This window comes from Notamacropus eugenii, chromosome 6, assembly GCF_028372415.1.
Source record: "Notamacropus eugenii isolate mMacEug1 chromosome 6, mMacEug1.pri_v2, whole genome shotgun sequence".
In the NCBI taxonomy this organism is placed as follows: domain Eukaryota; kingdom Metazoa; phylum Chordata; class Mammalia; order Diprotodontia; family Macropodidae; genus Notamacropus; species Notamacropus eugenii.
In genome coordinates, this window is record NC_092877.1 from 102,592,908 (window position 1) to 102,612,040 (window position 19,133).

Consider the following 19,133-nt stretch of genomic DNA (forward strand, 5'->3'; position numbering starts at 1 on the left):
AGTTCTTTAAAAATTAGAATGGAGCAGATAGAAGCTAATGACTTTATGAGAAACCAAGAAATTTTAAAACAAAACCAAAAGAATGAAAAAACAGAAGACAATGTGAAATATCTCATTGGAAAAACAACTGACCTGGAAAATAGATCCAGGAGAGATAATTTCAAAATTATTGGTCTACCTGAAAACCATGATCAAAAAAAGAGCCTAGATATCATCTTCCAAGAAATTATCAAGGTAAACTGCCCTGATATTCCAGAACCAGAGGGCAAAATAGAAATGGAAAGAATTCACTGATCATCTCCTGAAAGAGATCTCAAAAGGAAAACTTCTAAGGAATGTTGTAATCAAATCCCAAAGTTCCCAAGTCAAGGAGAAAATATTACAAGCAGCCAGAAAGAAACAATTCAAGTATTGTGGAAATACAATTAGGATATCACAGGATTTAGCAGCTTCTACACTAAGGGATCACAGGGCTTGGCATATGATATTCCAGAGGTCAAAGGAGATAGGATTAACACCAAGAATCACCTACCCAGCAAAACTGAGTATAATACTACAGGGGAAAAAAGGGAATTTCAATGAAATAGAGGAGTTCCAAGCATTCTTGCTGAAAAGACAGAGCTGAATAGAAAGTTTGACTTTCAAATACAAGAATCAAGAGAAACATGAAAAGTTAACAGGAAAGAGAAGTCTTAAGGAACTCATTAAAGTTGAACTGTTTACATTCCAACATGGAAGATGTTATTTGAAACTCATGAGACCTTTTTCAGTATTAGGGTAGTTAGAGGAAATATGTGTGTGTGTGTGTGTGTGTGTGTGTGTGTGTAGGTGTGTTAGATATGTATGTATGTGTATATTATATATGTGCAGGTATGTATATGTACATGGTTATGTGTGTGTATGTGTGTGTATACACACACACATAGACAGGGCACAGGGTAAGCTGAATATGAAAGGGAGAATACCTAAAAAAAATAAAATTTACTGTGGAATGGAATGTACTAGGAGTAAGAGAAAGGGAGAGGTAGAATGTAGCAAATCATCTCACATAAAAGAGAAAAGAAAGAGCTTTTACAAAGGGGGATCTCGAGATGAAAGAAAATAACTGAGTCTTACTTTCAGAGGATTTGGCTTAAGGAGGGAATAACACACACTCAATTGGATATGGAAATCTATTTTACTTTGCAGGAAGGCAAGGGGGAAGAGAATAGGAGAGGGAAGATAATAGAAAGGACAGCAAATTGGGGAAAAGGATAATCAGAAGCAAACACTATTGTGGGAGGACAGGTCAAGGGAGAGAATGGAATAAAGGAAGGGTAGGATAGAACACAGGGAAATGTGATCAGTCCTTTTCAACATAACTATTATGGAAGTGCTTTGCATTGTTACACATGTACGACCTATATTGAATTGCTTGTTTTCTCAATGAGGGTGGGCAGGGAAGGAGGTAGAGAATATGGAACTCAAAGCTTTAAGAATGAATGTTAAAAGTTGTTTTAGCATGCAACTGGAAATTAAGCTATACAGGCAATGGAGTATAGAAATCTATTTTGCCCTATGGAAAAATAGAAGGGAATGTGGATGAAAGAAGGGTGGTTAATAGAAGGGAGGACAGACTGGAGGAAGGGGTGGATGCCGTGCATGCTATCCTAGGGTGGGGAGAAATGGGGAGAAAATTTTGAATTCAAATTCTTGTGGAAGTGAATGTTAAAAACTGAAAATAAACAACCTATATATTAAATATTAAAAAAAACATAGGAATAAATGGATTTTTATTTAACATGTCAAATAGTAGCTATCAGAAACCAAAAGTCAGCATTATATATAATAGAAAAATGCTAAAGGTCTTTCCAGTAAGAGATGATGTAAAACAAGGATGACCATTATCAATGATAATACTTTACATAGTTCTTAAAGTGCTAGGTAGAGCAATAAAACAAGAAAAAGAAATACAGAGAATAAACACAAGCAAAGACAAAACCCAATTATCATTTTTGCAGGTGACAGGATAATTTATTTGGAGAGTCTTAGTGATTCAACCAAAAAAATTAATTGAAATAATTAATAACTTCAACAAAGCAACAGGATATAAAATCACCAGTCTTTCTGTATGTTACCATCAAAAGCCAGCAAGAAAAGATAGAGAAATTCCATTTAAAATCTCTCCAGCATGCATAAAATACTGGGTTGAAAAGTTTACTTACCAAGATACACATGAGAATAATAGGACTACAACAATTATAAAATGTTCTTTACAGAAACAAATATAGATATAAATAACTGGAAAGATAATAATTGAGAATGGTGTGGTAGTGGCAATATAATTAAGATGGCAATACTACATAAATTAATTTACTTATTCAGTTCCATATAAAACTAGTAAAGAACTAGAGAAAAAAGCTAACTAGAGAAAAAATTAACAATCTCAAAGGAAACTGTGAAAAAAATTGAGAAAGAAGTGAGCCTAGTAGTATGCAATCTCAAATATACTACAAAGCAATAATCATTCCAACTATGTGGTACCGATTAAAAAATAGAAAATTTGATCACTGGAACCGATTAGAGATGCAAGATCCAGAAGGAAATGAACACAGTAATACATGGTTCAAAAAACCCAAAGATTCCCCTGATTACTAGGATAAGGAATAAATTATTCATCAAAAAAATGATAAGACAATTACAAAGCAGTCCAGCAGAAACTAAGGCGAAACTAATATCTCACATGACCTTGATTTTAAAAGTCACATCATAAGCAAATTAGAGAAGTACAGAAGGAGATACTTTTCATTATTACGGATTGAGGAAGAATTCTTGCCTTAACAAAGGATAGAGAACAACACAGGAGATAAAGTGGACATTCTGATAACATAAAATTAAAAAAGCTTTTGCAAAAACAAAATCAATACAATTAAAATTCTAAGGGAAACAGTGTACTTGGACGGGGGGATTTTGCAACAGTGTTCTCTGATAAAGGTTTCATATGTAAGATATACAGGGAACTGACTCATATATAGATAGTACCAAGAACCAATCTCCAGTAGATAAATGGTCAAATGATATGAACAGGCAATTCTAAAAACAGGGCTATTAAAAAGAAAAAGAAATGAAATAAAATAGGATCATGGTAGCATTTTTTTAAAAAAATCCACATTAACAAACAGAATAACACAGAAAGGGACAGCATTAAACTAACTTTTAATCATTATATTCTTTTAAAAATTAAGTCATAAATAATGCAGATTTGTGATATTATGTATAGCCCTCTTTTTCTGTACTTTTGTGTATATGGGAATGTTTGTGTTTGATATGTGTCAAGTACATAACAAAAATGTTTAAATTGTCAAAAATATTTTTTAAAACAAGACAATGTTCATGATTATTGAGTAGTGTTTGTCAAGTTCCGAATAACAAAAATAAAATGAAGAAACAAAACAAAAAGCAGGATCAGAAAAACAAAACACATACCAACACCAACCATATAAAAAGAATAGCATATGAAAGGAAATAATGAAAGGAAAAAGAATTGTGTTAGAGGAAGTGACAAAAAAGCTGATATTTTATCTCTGAAATGTATTTAAATGCAAATAGTTGTAAAGCAAGTTTAATCTATTGTATTGTTTCATGTTGCGATTTTAATATATTTTATTATTAAAAGATATGGTTGTCACACTCCAGTGCATCGTCAAAGAGTCCAATGGACCAGCTTTCGTGTATGTACCAAATCTAAACTTAATGTACACGAATTTTACTTTTGATTTTTTCTAATCTGATTTTCCTTTTTTCCATTCCCATCCGATTTGGTGTGCTTCTAGCGTTATATAAGAAAACAACAACAAGAAAACCACAGTAGTGAAACAGCTGTCTACTCTCCATGGCATGAGGCCACACTTCAGTCACTTTACCTTTTCCTGAATACCAGCAACATCAGATCCATTCTCCCAACAATAGAAGCAGAGGGTTCCTCAAGCCTGGGGACTCTTCTGAGATGTCACTGTAATCACCTGCCTTTTACATACCCCCATCTTCCACTTCTCCCTTAGATACTATTCCAGACACTATTTTTTTATACCTCTCTATGGTTTAATATCTCTTCATAGATGGGATACGTTCTATGCTGGTTTTCCAGCTGTTCATATCCTCAGCAGGAGTATTCTCTACAAGACCAAAGGCAAATTACAGATCCTCCAACATAACCTGCCAGAGGATAGATAGTGTTTGGGAGGAAGACTGAAACCACACGTCTTCAATTGCTAATTTCAGCTCTGGAATCAGAGGTTCTGAAATTGAGCTGACTAAAAACACCTCATCAGCTCATAGTTGCTACAGCTAGTAAGGGCTAATAAGAGTCAGCACCACAAGAGTTAATATAGCTCTGATGGAGCTGGGTTGACAACTGTCATATGGAAGGACTGAGAGGCAAAAGTATTACTCAGATGCCTGGGAATGGCACCAAGGCAAACTTATTGGCTACACAGGTCTGTCTCAGGGCTAATATCATTGAACTCCAGTCTACAGAGAAATACAGGTTTTAATACTAAGATTATCCTGTGAATAACTGATTATTACTGTTTCCTCCAAAGAGTCCTAAAATCCCTAAGGCTGTCACACAAACTTCCTTTGCAAGCTGTCTCCAAAAATAATTTGCAAATAAGAATTCAAGTTCTCCCAGAGTGCTGGTCATCTGAGATGGGGTGGGGAGGTGGGGAGAGTATGAAACTAGGGGAAGTAAGATGCCAGGTGGACATTATTTTAATGAGCATGTTAGCTCAACCTGGACCAATGATCTACCCTGCCTCCATCTAATTTGTAGGTTGTGTTGGGGTATCAGTGAGTCAGTGAAATTAAAGGAATGGAGTAGAGAAAAATCATAGTAGCAGTGGCACCCACTAAAGGGTTCTCCATATCTTTGGAGCATGAAATAAGTTTTTGTTTCATAACCAATATTCTCTTAAGACTAGGAAAAGAAATGTCGCTTCCTAGCTGTATGACCCTGGGCAAGTCACTTAACCCTGTTTGCCTCAGTCCTCATCCATAAAATAAGCTGGAGAAGGAAATGGCAAACCACTCCACTAGCTTTGCAAAGAAAACCCCAGTTAGAATCATGAAGAGTTGGACATGGCTGAACCAACTGAACAATACATGTCAACGTTAAGGGGAGCTAAGTGGCATAGTAGACTGAACAATGTACCTGAAGACAGTAAGACAAGTAAGTTCAAAATCAGCCTGGGTGACCCTGAGCAAGCCCCTCTCTATCTGCATAAGTCTCCTCATCTATAAAATGGGGATAACAATAGTACCTACTTCTCAAGGTAGTTGTGGGGATAAAATGAGATAATATCTGTAAAGCACATAGCTCAGTGTCTGGCACGTAGTAGGTGCTATCGAAATGTTAGCTATTAGCGTTAATAATAATGAATACCATCATCAGTAATTGCCCATGATGTACTTTCTTACCACCACTGCCCCCACTCACTTTTCAACTTGCAATCAGGCTTCTGAGCTCATCGCTCACGTGCAGCCTTCTCTCCAAGGCTACAAATCACAGTTAGTTGTCTTTCTCAGTTCTCATCCTGCTTGATTTTTTGGCAACATTTGACAATGTTCCTCCCAGACATTCTCTCCTCTTAGGTTTAAAAGTTACTACTCTCTCCTGGTTGTGCTACTTTTCTGACACTTTTTGGTCTCTTTTTTTTGGATCAGTATTCATTATCCCACCTCCTCTTAATGTGGGTTCTCCATGGCTTTATCTTGAACCCTCTTTTCTCTCTACATTCTCTTAGCAATCTCATCAATTTTCTTGGGTACTGTCATCTCTATGCAGAGCTCTATAACCAACACTAGTCTCTCTACTGAACTCCAGTCCCACTCCACCAACTGAACATCCCACGAGCACTTCAAAGGCATAATGTTCAAAACAGTTCATTTTATCCAGACCACCACTCAACCCCTCTCCTTTTCCTAACTTCCCATGTCTATGAAGGACACCACTATGCTTCTGGTCATTCAGGTTTTCAAACTGAGAACCATCCTCAACTTTTCCCTCTCCTTTATCTCTTATATTCAATGAAGTGCAAAATTTTACTGATTTTTACCTCCACAATATATCTCATATCTATCCCCAATCCCACTACAAAGACCTCGGTTCTGGTACTCATCACCTCTTGCCTGGGGATAGCTTCCTACTTGACCTCCCTATCTCCAGTCTTTCCCCCTTTCCAATGCTGTTCTTCCCACAGCTGCTAAAATGATATTCCTAAAGCACAGATCTGACTTGCTGGAAAACGACCAGTAGTTCATCTGTGCAAAAATATTCTGGGTTAGCAAAGAACTGAAACCTAAGGAAGAATCCATCAATTGAGGAATAGCTGAGGGAATTATAGTATATGAATGTAATGAAATATTGTTATACCATAAAAAAATGCCAAAAAGGATGGATTTAGAAATGATTCAGAGTGAAGTAAGACGAACTAGGAGAACAAATTACGGAGCAAAAATATTGTTTAGAAAAAAAACTTTCAAAGATTTAAGAATGCAACATCTCTTGGGTCCAATTACTGACCTCACTGACTTCCTTTAAGTCCCAACTAAAATCTCAACTTCTACAGGAAGTCCTTATTAATTCTAGAGTTTTTCTTTGCTAATTATTTCTTATCCTGTATATAGCTTGTTTTGTATGTTTTTGTTTGAATGTTATCTCCCCTGTTGGACAGTAAGGTGCTTGAGGGTTGGGACTATCTTTGCCTCTTTTTGTATCCCCAGCACTTAGCACAGTGCCTAGAACATAGCAGGAGTTTAATAAATGTTTAATGATTGATTTATTGATCAATGTAATGACTACTCACAATTCCAGAAACTCTGGAATAACGTTCCCATCCCTTAACTGAGAAGTGATAAACTACAAGGGAAGGTTAAACCGTACATTTTCAGAGATGGCCACTGTATAATCATCCTCTGCTTGCCTATAACTGCTTACAGGGGAGGTTGTCTCCCTCTCCCCCTTTAGGGTGAGAGAGAGAGAGAGCGAATTGGAGGAAGGTAACGATAGTGATCCCCTCCTAGATCACTGCTTGGTCATGGCAGAGGAGCTTGCTTATCTCAATGAAACTGAGCTATACTGTACAAGGTTACCCAATATGAACAGGTCATACTGGAGAGTTCTGATAAAGGGTGATCCACTAGAGAAGGAAAGAAAATCCCAAAGACAGTATTGGCATGTTGTGGTTCACAGGGTCATGGAGTCAGGCACCACTGATCAACTGAACAAAGGGATAGTGACGCTAAAGAAATAAGAGCATAAATGAAGCATAAAAAAAGAAATTTTTAAAAAGAGAACAGAATAGAAAGAGACTGGAAGGAAAACAAGTGCCCCCTTAATTTGATATGTATATGCTGTTTCTGTCCCCTCCCCATAGAATGTAAGTTCCTCAAGAGCAGGGATTATTTTATTTTTGTCTTTGTACTCCTAGCACCTTAGCACAATGCCTAAGGCATAGCAGACATTTTGAATGAATGGATTTAGGAGGTAGTGGTCTTGGAAGACTGGAGTGAATAAGAGATACCTCACAAAGGATGTAGGGCTTGAACTGGAAGGTTCCTTCCTTAAATTTACTACTGAAGTATAGCCAGTACTTAAATATATAATCAATAAACACAGGGAAGACATTCTAGTGACAAGCAAACATATACGTTAGATTGAGTATGGCATATTCAGGGAACAATGAATAGAATATTTTATACATCAGTTTTCCAAAATTCCAGTCTTTCACTACATGGTTTGTAGTATGTTCATACAAACTATATCATTAATCTATGTAATGATCTTCCATATCTCAACCTGGATAGTAAATAATGAACCACATTCTTTCCAGAACTACACCTTTTGTAATTCTTAAAGCACTTGATACTTTAAGGTGATACCAGCAAAAACTTGAGGAAAAAGTTATTTCCTACAACCAAATTATTCCACTGGGCCTTAATTTTCCACAGAGGCATACAGATATGTTTACTCTGTGTGTGTGTACATACACATATATGTATTATGTATGTAATGGGAATTATATAAAGTATATGTTAAATAAACCAAAAACACCCTAGAAATTTTTCTCTTCTAATCATCTCTAGTTCTTGGATCATATCTCTTTGATGGCATGCCTTTCTTATTCCTTTCTTGATGCACAAATCTATGTTATTCCATGTGACACTCAAAAACCAACAAAAAACCAAAAACCTTTTACTTAGAATATAAAATATAAACTCCTTGGCCTGGAATTTAAAGTTTTCCACAATCTAAAACAACCTTTATTCCCTTTCATGCCCTCTGCATTATTGCTAAATAATCATGAGCTATACCATAATTTTGTCCTAATGCCTCCCATGTCCATGCATCTGTGCAAACCATTCCCCATGCCAGAAATCCATCTCCGTCACTCTTTCAACATTTTCTTCTTTCAAGGATTAGCTCAAATTCTACCTTATCCATGAATTTGTCCCTTCCCTCCCTACCTTAAAACGTTTTTGAACTCCTCAAATTTTTCTTAAGACTTTTCTATGAGAAAAAAGAAAAAGACTTTTTTTTCTCCTTTGCCCCTATCATCCTCTGTCTTATATGACATAGTTCTCTACATCCAGTCCCTGTTTCTAAGGACACAATGTCATTTTTCATTTTTGTAACTCCAGCAGTGTGTTTACAAGACTGACAAACAACCACATCGATTTAGTTCACCACACAGTGAAGACTTTAAATATGTGTTGGATTGGAAGACACTTAGCACAGTCTACTTTCTACCAGGGTTATTTGTGTATATGTTGTGGCCCCTCTTCATTAAGGACCAAGTGTCTTTTACACCTTTGTATATGACAAGACTACTCCAATACTTTATAGCTTCCTCAATGCCTGTAAAATGAGAAAATTAGACTAGACAGCTTCTGAGTGCCTTCAGGCCCTACACCAATGACTCTGGCAGGAATATCAAAAGAACCAATTTGTTGAAATGGAGGGATTACACAGCTCTTTGTTAGGGAAACAACAAGCAATATAAACATGTTCAGTGTTACTCTGAAGCCTAATTAGATCTCTGGCAATTGCCTTATTGCTTCCTTATCATCATCACCACCTTCTACAAACACTTGGTGCTCACAAACATTTATTCTATTATGAGCAAAGTGATGGCTAAAAAAGAGAGAAGATATCCCTTGTTTTCCCAAATATATCTTGCTCCTAACTTTTGCTTTCTGTTCCCACTGCATTCGCCCTAGTCTAGGCCCTCATTATGACCTAACTTCTCCCAGGGTTTTCAGGCTCAGATCCCTGCAATGCAACCTACATATTATGTTGTTACCAGAATAACCTTTTTTATGGAAAATTCTGAACATGTGATTCCTCTGTTCAAAATCATTCCATGGTTTTGGAGCTCTGCCACATTGCTTAACACAATGCTTTGCATATAGTAAATACTTACTAAATATATTTTTCAGTTCAGTTGAATTGAATTTTTGAAAACAGAATATGCACAAGGGAGTCATGATATATGAGATGTAATTATTAAAAGAGTAAGACTTTTTTAAAAAAACATATATCAGAGCATATAGATCCAAATGACTGATCATCCCTTGAAAATAATTTCATTATTGGGAGCAGATGGGAGAAGATTAAGTACTTATTACAATGATGTTCAAAATCTCTAGTAAATGGCTCTTTTGAGAACTGCCTTCATAGGCAGGAATTCCTAGAAATACAGAATATTTTTCTGAATAGCCTCAATCAGAGCTATTTTGTCCTTCAAGGATGACTCAGATTTTTGGAAATGGGCAAAAGTAATCAAAAGTCATAGGACGAAGGTGACTAGGATAAGGGATCAGTCAATAAAATACTATATAAAGGAACAATACTGCTTTTCTCTTGTGATCTAAAATCAGGCTCTGAAAGTCATTACAAAGGAAAAGCTCCAGAAAATATCTTGGGTAAAATAGCACCATTGTAAGGAATATGCATGTTGAGTCCCAAAGAAATTACTTTGAAGGCAATATTCATTTGGGTGTATGAGTTTGCTTTAAAAGATGTAACGGTGAGGTGGAGAGAGCAATGGTTTTTTAAAAAATCATCCTCATTAATTACATTACAATAAAAGCACTCAAATTTTTATTTAATTGAATTAACCAAATGACTACTTAATAAAATACAACTAATCAAAGTAATGGTTAGACCCAGCAGTACTGAGGCAATGCAGACCTATACACGTTTGTTCATTTACTTTAGATTAGTAGACATGACATATGAAAGAGGAGGCACTGACTTAATCTTTTGATCCTCAGTTTTCTACCACCTGGCAGTTGCTATACTTTTCTCTCACCCCTATATTTTAAATATATAAATATTTATAAAAGTGCTTTTTCTTCATAAAATCTCTTATTGTCTAAACACCATTTTACTTGAAGAAATAAAGAAAGTAAATAGATTAAAGAAAACCAAAAAGTGATTTTTTTACCTGTCCAAAAAAGCTAGACTTAAAATGGGTTTTTTGCATCCTGAGGTCCCAATCCACAGTTTGTTTTATAAATCCTAAAACTGGGGCTGGGAAAATCAAACACCCTGGGTGAGAGGTCCAACTCTTAACTGTTGACTCTTAATTTATTGAGGTTTCCCACTGTTATCATCGTAAGGCAGTCATTGCAATGTTAAAGGAAAGCAGCTGGTTTAGTAGAAGAAAGCTTTAAATCACATGACCAAATCTAATATTATAAAAACAGTTTTAAGCGCAAGAGTAACAGGAAGTAGTTTTAAAATGGGAAAAGAAGGAAGCAATGAATCAGGAGTGGAAAGGGGGGGAAAGGAGGAATGCAAAAAGGGAAGTGTGTGCTACCCTATTTAGAAAACAAGGAAACTAAAATTCCAAGAGTGACTCTTAGAGTACCAATATCTCAGTAAGTGGAGATAATAAGCTAGAAGGAGAGTTAGGGTACTTTTCATAGAATGGTGAAATTGAGATTAGTTTTCTTTTCTACAGCAACTAAATAGGTAATTGCAGAATATCAGAGCTGAAAAACTGCCATCATTACGTTCGTTACCTCACATCTGGGCTACTACAACAGCTTTCTAATCAGTCTCTCTCATTCAAGTCTTTTCCACACCCCAACTTCCACAGCCTTCTAGGATCAAATATAAAATCCTCTGGTTTTTCAAGACCTTCAGAATTTGGTTCCCTCCCACTTTTTCAGTCTTCTTCCTCCCTACATTGCATTTCACCTACTCTGAAATCCAATGACACTGGTCTCTTTAATTGTTCATCAAACAAGACTCTCCCATCTCCCAATTATGGGCATTTTCACTGGCTGACCACCAAAGCTTCCAGAGTCTCAGTTTCCTTATATACAAAATGGGAGTTTGGTCAGACCACAACTCAGGGCTAACCAAACTAAAATATAACTGGGAAATATTTAACAAAATAAATAAAAATACAGTAACACATAGATTGTGTTGACAAATGGTTTTCTACAGTCAATACAGTGCCCAAAGGGATCCTTATGTATGCTTAGCAGGCCAGTTCTATTCAAGTTTGAAACCATTGGTCTACAAGATTTTTAAGATCCCTTCTGGCTGTAAATCTATGGTCTCTATGTGCCTTTGATCCTACATACACTTAATTATTTTTTGGCGGGGGGGGGGGGGGGGGGGGGGGGTGGGATGTAGTAAAAAGTCACCAAGACTGCAGGTGTGAACTAAACAGCCAGGAGATTCAGGAAATATGATCTAGAGATCATCCATTGAATCTATGGGGCAGGAGGGATAATGGAGGAATGAAGAAATAGTGTCAAAGTTTGCCCAGGTGATGCGAATTCACTCCAGGTCAATCCTGGCCCAACAAAGAACCATTAGGAGCCCCTTGAAATCTCAGCCCTGACCTCCTGCTCTTTGTAGTTTTCCAGAGCTAGCCCAAGAACAAACTTACTGAAACAATGACAGTTTCAAACTAGAAACAAACCTATTCAGCTCAAACTCAGCCTGAGGAATTCCACGGGAACCTTGGTATTCCCAGGGTGCAAAGGACGTGTTGAGAGAGTCTCTCACAATCACTCTCAGCCTTTGTCTAGGCTTGTCCCCTCTACAGACAAGGATCAAAGGTTCTACTGTCAAACATCATTGTCAACCATGAAATTGTATATAAATAATAAGCTATTATTGTTAATATGCTATTAATAATAATAGCAAAGTTGGCTTATTTCTATTCAACTGGAATAAAGTCTTAGATGAACAAGCAGCCCTAGGGACAATCTAATCCAGGGGTGTGGAACCTGTGGCCCTCTAGGTCCTCAAGTGCAGCCCTTTGACTGAATCCAAACTTCACAAAACAGATCCCCTTAATAAAAGGATTTGTTCTGTAAAACTTGGACTCCATCAAAAGGCCACATGTGGCCTCAAGGCTGCAGGTTCCCCACCTTGGCTCTAATCCAAACCCTCCACTTTATTGATGAAGAAACTTGTACGGGATCCATACAAAGTCATTCAAGTTGATGGCAAAACCAGGACTAAAAACCCAGTTCTCCTAACTTCCATTGCTCTCTCCACCTCACCATCTGACAAGGGAAAACATAATTAATACAACAGTGTTTTCTCACTCTGTAGTCTTAATGTTTCCATCGCTATCCCTTGCTTCAGCCTTCACCTCTCAATCTTTTTGCCCTTTGCTCCTTCGAAGGGGTAGTTCTACAGGCTTAACCCCAAGGTCCAGAAGCCATTCAGCAGCTCAGTTACTGTGCACTTGAATAAAAACCCACAGATGAGGCTTTGCATGTTATTCCTGTCAAAGCTAGCAGAAGCTCTGGGAGCCATCTCCAGTCATCCTGACCTATATCTTGCCACCAGAAGAGAGTGAGGCTGCACAGCTCTCCTTCACTTAAATCCAATTCACTTGCATGTCATGGCATCCCCTCCCTGATGTCAAGGTCCTCTTTGAGAACAAAGAACACACAACATAACAACATCAGCAGAAGCTCCATTCTGCTCCTGCTTCCTGAAACATGCAGCGTACATTGCTAGAGGGCTTCAAGGCTCCAAAAGTGTTCTAACCTATGTTACACCATTTGATCCTCATAGTAATATTATCATTTTATGAGCTCAACCTCAGTTAAGGAAACTGAGGGAGAAATGAGTTAAGTGATTTACCCAGGCTCACACAACTTGTCAGTGTTTGAGGTGGAATTTGAACTCTGGTCTTCCTGACTCCAAATCAAACACTCAACCTCTGCATCCCCTAGCTCCCTGCTGTTTCCAAGATTAATTCCTTTTCCTTCAATGACCTCAGCCCCAGCTCCTAAACATCTCAATACAAACTCAAGGGTTGGACTGTCCCTACCTAAACAGCTTTTGTAAGAGCTAAACAACACTGGTTATGAATTTGCTAGCTTTCTTTGAAGTATAATCTAGGATCTGTTGATAGGAATAACATAAAACTCGCCATGTAGATTGCCAGTAAGTTCCTTTTTAAACTCACTTAATGATGCAAAGATGTGAGCTAATCAGCAACCATGTGATTAAAAAAACCTGTCCTATTAGGAAAAATACAAGATTAAAAACTTACTATTAGAAAATAGAACACTAACTTTGCAATATTAGACTTTGAGGAAATAGCTTTGCTGAATGGCTGATCACCTAGGTTTTGATTACACAATCTAAAAAGCACACACACACAATGCATAAGTATCGAGAAAGTAGTATTACTTTGTTTTAGTTAATGAGTTAAGAGAAGCAGGGTTGAGGACGATGAAAGGAGGTGAGGAGTATCACTTTGTCAAGAATTCTCATTAACTAAAAATGGCACTTACCAATCTAATATCATACTATACCTGATTACTATGAGGCAACTGGAAATCACCTTCTGGAATAATCCAGTTAACAAAAGCAATGATAAATGCAAATTTGAAGTTGCTTCTGGATGACATAGGTAGAGGGAAGAGATAGTTTTTGAAAAAGGCCACTGGAGTACTTTCCATGGGTCTTTCCAGTGGGATGAAAGAGATGGCCAAAAACCAAAGTACTTGAAATGCCAGTAACTACTGCCACACCCTCTACCCTATGGCATAATGGTAGGTAAGGCTTCCCCATGACCTTTAGGTTAATAGAGGCTTCAGGTGAGAAGCAACTTAGCTCCTCATCACAAAAAAGGTTGCAGATCCTGTTTTACAAGTTGATGTAAGCAATTCATTGTACCTTCAGTGACCATTAGGACTGGAGAAATCTTTCTTTAACAGTGAACAAATAGTAGGTTATAATGATCAAAACACTAACAATTAACATGAATTAAAGAATGTCACGATGAATAAAGTAGTATTCTATGAAAGCCCCATACAACACACAAGCATGTTATAAATTACTTGATAGCTTGAATTGGTATAAGAGTTTCATTTAATGGAACAATGCCACAGACATAAGTAAAAACTCTATCAAGCCCAAAACCTACACACACAAAAATTCAGGACAGAAATTTTTTATTAACATATCTATTTAATTTCCTAAGAACAGGGAGTTTCTAGTGAGGAACTTCCTCCATCAATTCACACTTGTACCTCCTAGGCTTGGAGAGTTACCTGGAACGTATGTCAGAGACAGAACTGGAATCCAGGTCTTTGTGACTTCTAGGCCAGCTGTCTCTCCACTCTCTCACCAAGAATCTGACAGAACAATAATCACCAATCCAGAAAGAGACAGAGTGAATGCTGATGGTCTCCTACCTCTGCTCGGCCTTCGTAGTAAGTCAACATAGACTTTGTTAGTACAAAAAGCCTCTCTTTGTAGTTTAAAGGCGAAGTCTTCTTCTTCTGTTGTGACCTTTTAATAAGAATCTCTTCAAGAAGAGTGTTATAATTCATCTCGGTCATCTGATTACTCCTCTTTTTCCTGCCATTGAAAATCCAATCTTCTAAATAGAGAAAACAGAAAATTGAAGAAATTTATGCTTTGATTTTCCAGAATTTCTAGTAAAATTGACTTTCTCCTTACTATAAACTAAAGAAAGCAATAATTTCAAGCTTAACATTTTACACCTATATTAGGTTTGGAGCACTTATTTACTTTCACTCTGAAAATTATCTTCATTTCTCTTCACAAAAAATTGTAAATCTAATTACATCTCAGTTTGAATAAAGGACTGTTTGATATGCTGGGAGGGAAGAGAAAAGAATGGGTTGTATGTGAAGGCAACCCAGCTTTGAGATCCCTGGTGGACAAAGCAGACGGATCTTAGGGCAACTATACAGACCAGGGGTTCTTAACCTTATTTTGTGTCATGGATCCCTTCAGCCATCTGGTGAAGGCTATAGACCCCTTCTCAGGATAAAATTATTAAATGCATAAAAGAAAATGCATAATATTATAAAGCAAACAGTTATCAAAATATTTTTAAAAACAAGTTAATGATGTTCTAAGTCACTACTGATTAGAAAAATGAAATTAAAACAACTCTGAGGTACCACCTCACACTTAACAGATTGGCTATTTTGACAGAAAAAGAAAATGACAAACGTTGGACGGGATATGAGAAAAATGGGACAAAATACACCATTGGTGAAGTAGTGAACTGATCTGGCCATTCTGGAGAATGATGTAGAACTTGTGTCCATAGGACTATAAAATAGTGCATACCTTTTGATCCAGCAATACCACTACTAGGTCTGTATCCTGAAGTGATTTTAAAAAAGGAAAAAGACTTATATGTACAAAAATATTTAAAGCAGCCCTTTTTGTGATGGCAAAGAATTAGAAATTGAGGGGATGCCCATCAATTGGGGAATGGCTAAAAAAGTTGTGGCATATGATTGGCATATAATACAATAGTATCTGTGCTATAAGAAATGACAAGCAGGATGGTTTCAGAAAAACCTGAAAAGACTTGTACAAACTGATACAATGTGAAACAAGCAGAACCATGAAAACATTGTACCCATAGAAATAATGTGTAAATTATTACACATTGTACAATAATCAATTGTGAATGACTTAGCTATTTGCAGCAATACAAAGATTCAAGACAATTCTAAAGGAATTACGATGAAATTGCTATCGATCTCCAGAGAAAGAACTGATGAGTCTAAATGTAGATCTAAGTATACTACTTTTTTTACTTTCTGCATTTTTCTTTTGTTTTTTTTTTCACAGCATGACTAAAATGGAAATATGTTTTACATTACTGCACATGTAAAACATATATCAAATTGCTTGCCATCTCAGAGAAGAGGGGGAGAGAAAACTTAGAACTCAAAATTTTAAAAAATAAATATTTAAAAATTATTTTTACATGTAATTGGAACAATATTATAAGAGGTGCCTCAAAAAAATTAATGAACCCCCACGTTAAGAACCCTTGACAAAGAATGAAATTATGAAATTATCTGACAATTAGGACCCTAGCAGAGTACCTTCCACATAGATGGAATTCAACAAATATAATGGAAGTAAGTGAATAACTAATCTACCTTCTATTCTAGCCTGTCCTCTTTCCAGATTCAGGCATTTATGAAGTGAAGCAGAATTTCCACACTGATAATCTTTTCCTGGAGTCTTGGACTGCCACCACTCTCAGCTTATATCAACCACTTCTGCTTCCTGGACAGAGATGGAGGACTATGGGTATGGAATATATTGGTTAATTTTGATGAGCTTTTTTTTATTCTTTGTTATAAGAGATGGCTCCCTGGAAGCAAGGAGGAAAAGGTGGAATACATTACGGAATAATAGGCTGTTTTCTTGGCTCTACTTACTTATATTATTTTATATCAATTCATGTAAATCTTTTCATGGAAAATACTTTTAAATTTGAAAAAAATATGAAGAAAATCAGTTTTGAGTGATAGTCAAGTCTGAAGACAGCTCCTCTGTTTCTTGTAGAATAAATATAATGCCATTCTGTAACAAACTGCAGCAATATGAGTAATGTGATCATGTGTTTAATAAGAATGCATGTGCAAAGCCCATAAAGGACTGCATGCCGTCTTGCAAAGGAAGGAGGAGGGAAGGGGAGAAAATTTAAAACTTATGGAAGTGATTGTTGAAAACTGAAAACGAATAAATAAATTAATTTTAAAAAATAAAAAAAAGAAACTGATGGTAGTTGACAAGTAATATTTTTGGACTGTCTCTACAGATGCAAAGGTGAGCAGAAGACAGATATTACTATCATTATGAGCTAAAACCTAATGAAGAACCACAGAAGAATAAGATAATATGAGTTGGAAATGCAAAAAGTAACATCTAGAGGGGAAATGAACCTTAGTGAAAAGCAAGTTTCTCAAGTATCTACAATCAGACTGTAAGCTCCTCCATTAGATTCTAAATTCCTAGAAGGCAAGGGCTTTCTCCTGCTTTTTTATGTATCCCCAGCACTTAGAATACCTTAGTGCCTGTCATATAGTAAGTGTTTAATAAATGTAGACTGATTAATAGAAGCGGTATAGGTATGATAAAGGTGCAGAAGGGATATTCTATCCCACTGTATCCACAGTGGAAGGCTGTACTCAAGATAGAAAGTGTCCTATGATAGGGAATACAAAAGACCAGGAACAAGCATTTCCCCATACATGAAGATGTCCATTTTGAGGAAAGTAGGAGAAAATCTTAAGTTTCCCCAGGTTGTAAATGTCAATAGGTTCCTATGGGGAGGTGTGTGTGTGTGTGTGTGTGTGTGTGTGTGTGTGTGTGTGACTATTCTCCAAAGAGAAATGAGGTCTTCTAATATATTCTAGAGCTCCATATTCATTTAGAGTGAAGCCACCTTCCTCTGATACGCCATCAGACTTGTTCTTAACCAAAAGTGCTACCCATCCCCAATCAACACAACTTATTCAGGTACCATGGATCTGTCATCAACAGCAATCCAATTAAAGAGTTCAGACTCCTCTGGAGCATCACAACGATGTGTCATGCTGAGGTAGCTGTAATGACACAGCATCGCAAAGTTATGGAAGCACATCATTATTCTGTTGTATCATCGGGAGAGTCATTCAGTATAAGATTACTCAAGAGCATCTAAGTGCTAGTGTTCTGAGTTGGCATGACGTCAACTGGAAAGAAAATGATAACTGGTAATGAAGTAGCTATTTAAAATGTTTCCGGATCCTTGGTATCCAAGGATTTATCATCAGAGTCCTTACAGTTTGGAAGTTTGGTTTGGTTTGACTCTAAACCTGTGACTGTTGCTGTATAGATTTTCCTGGTGAGAAAACTCTAAGGAAGGAGATTCACAAAAATCATGTAACTTATAGTCCTGGACAGTTGCCTGAGGCACTAAGAAGTTATCTGATGTACCCAGAGTCATTAAGTCAGTATGTGCCAGAGTTAGAACTTGAACCCAGGTTGACTCTAAATCCAACTCTTCATCTGCTTTGTCATTTTGGATCCCTATGAATTCCCACAGGGAAACAAGTCACCATAACCTGAAAATATTCACTAATGAACTAAAAACTTATGATTAGTATCTCTCCACCCATCATGTCAATGTTTTATTTCTTGGTCAGTCTCTCAATGATTTTTTCCAGCAACAACCCTTTTCATTATTCTAATGCAAAAGTCAAATGTGTGTTTAAAGATGTCATATTGTCCTATCATGAAAAACTCTGCCAAAAAATCAGTAATTGATTCATCCTGTGTTCATTTTTTAAAATTACTATATAGTTGCAATAAGACCAAAATTGTGTTAAAAATTAAATAAAATTAACTTATTTTCATGATTTTTAACTTCACTTTACAAGATAAAAGCCCATTCAAACCTTTCTCCCCTACCATTTACTATGAAAGTCTCTGTTTAACATAGACTCATTTTAAGTAATTTTTTTTGGTTCCAATTATATTTTGGACAATGAAAACCTCCTATGCATGAAGTAGTCAAACAGACTGACACAAATCAGTCCTATGATGTTTTAATCTATTGACTTGTTTCTTCATATATTCAACAAAAGGCAACCTAAGCAAGCATGTGTAATCACTCCATAACTGGTCAACCTGAAATGACCAGGTGGAAAATAATAGGTGGCCATGGAACAGAGGACATTACCACTGAGAGGTAAATCTCAAAAATCAGAGACCTAGAGGGAAGATACATGAGAAGGAAGGAGCTCCTGAGAAACTAATGAGATTGGAAATTGTAAAC

The 19,133-nt window shown here is 36.6% G+C and overlaps 1 protein-coding gene across 5 annotated transcripts in view; it reads right to left on the minus strand.

Moving 5' to 3' along the window:
• TEC (tec protein tyrosine kinase) overlaps positions 1-19,133 on the minus strand; it is a 125,297-nt gene that overhangs the window by 64,174 nt on the left and 41,990 nt on the right. For all 5 annotated transcript variants that reach the window (XM_072620704.1, XM_072620702.1, XM_072620700.1 and 2 more), the window contains one exon: positions 14,725-14,912. In XM_072620704.1, coding sequence (XP_072476805.1) covers positions 14,725-14,871 — 147 coding nt within the window. In that variant the 5' untranslated portion in view covers positions 14,872-14,912. The remainder of the gene's footprint in view (positions 1-14,724; positions 14,913-19,133) is intronic.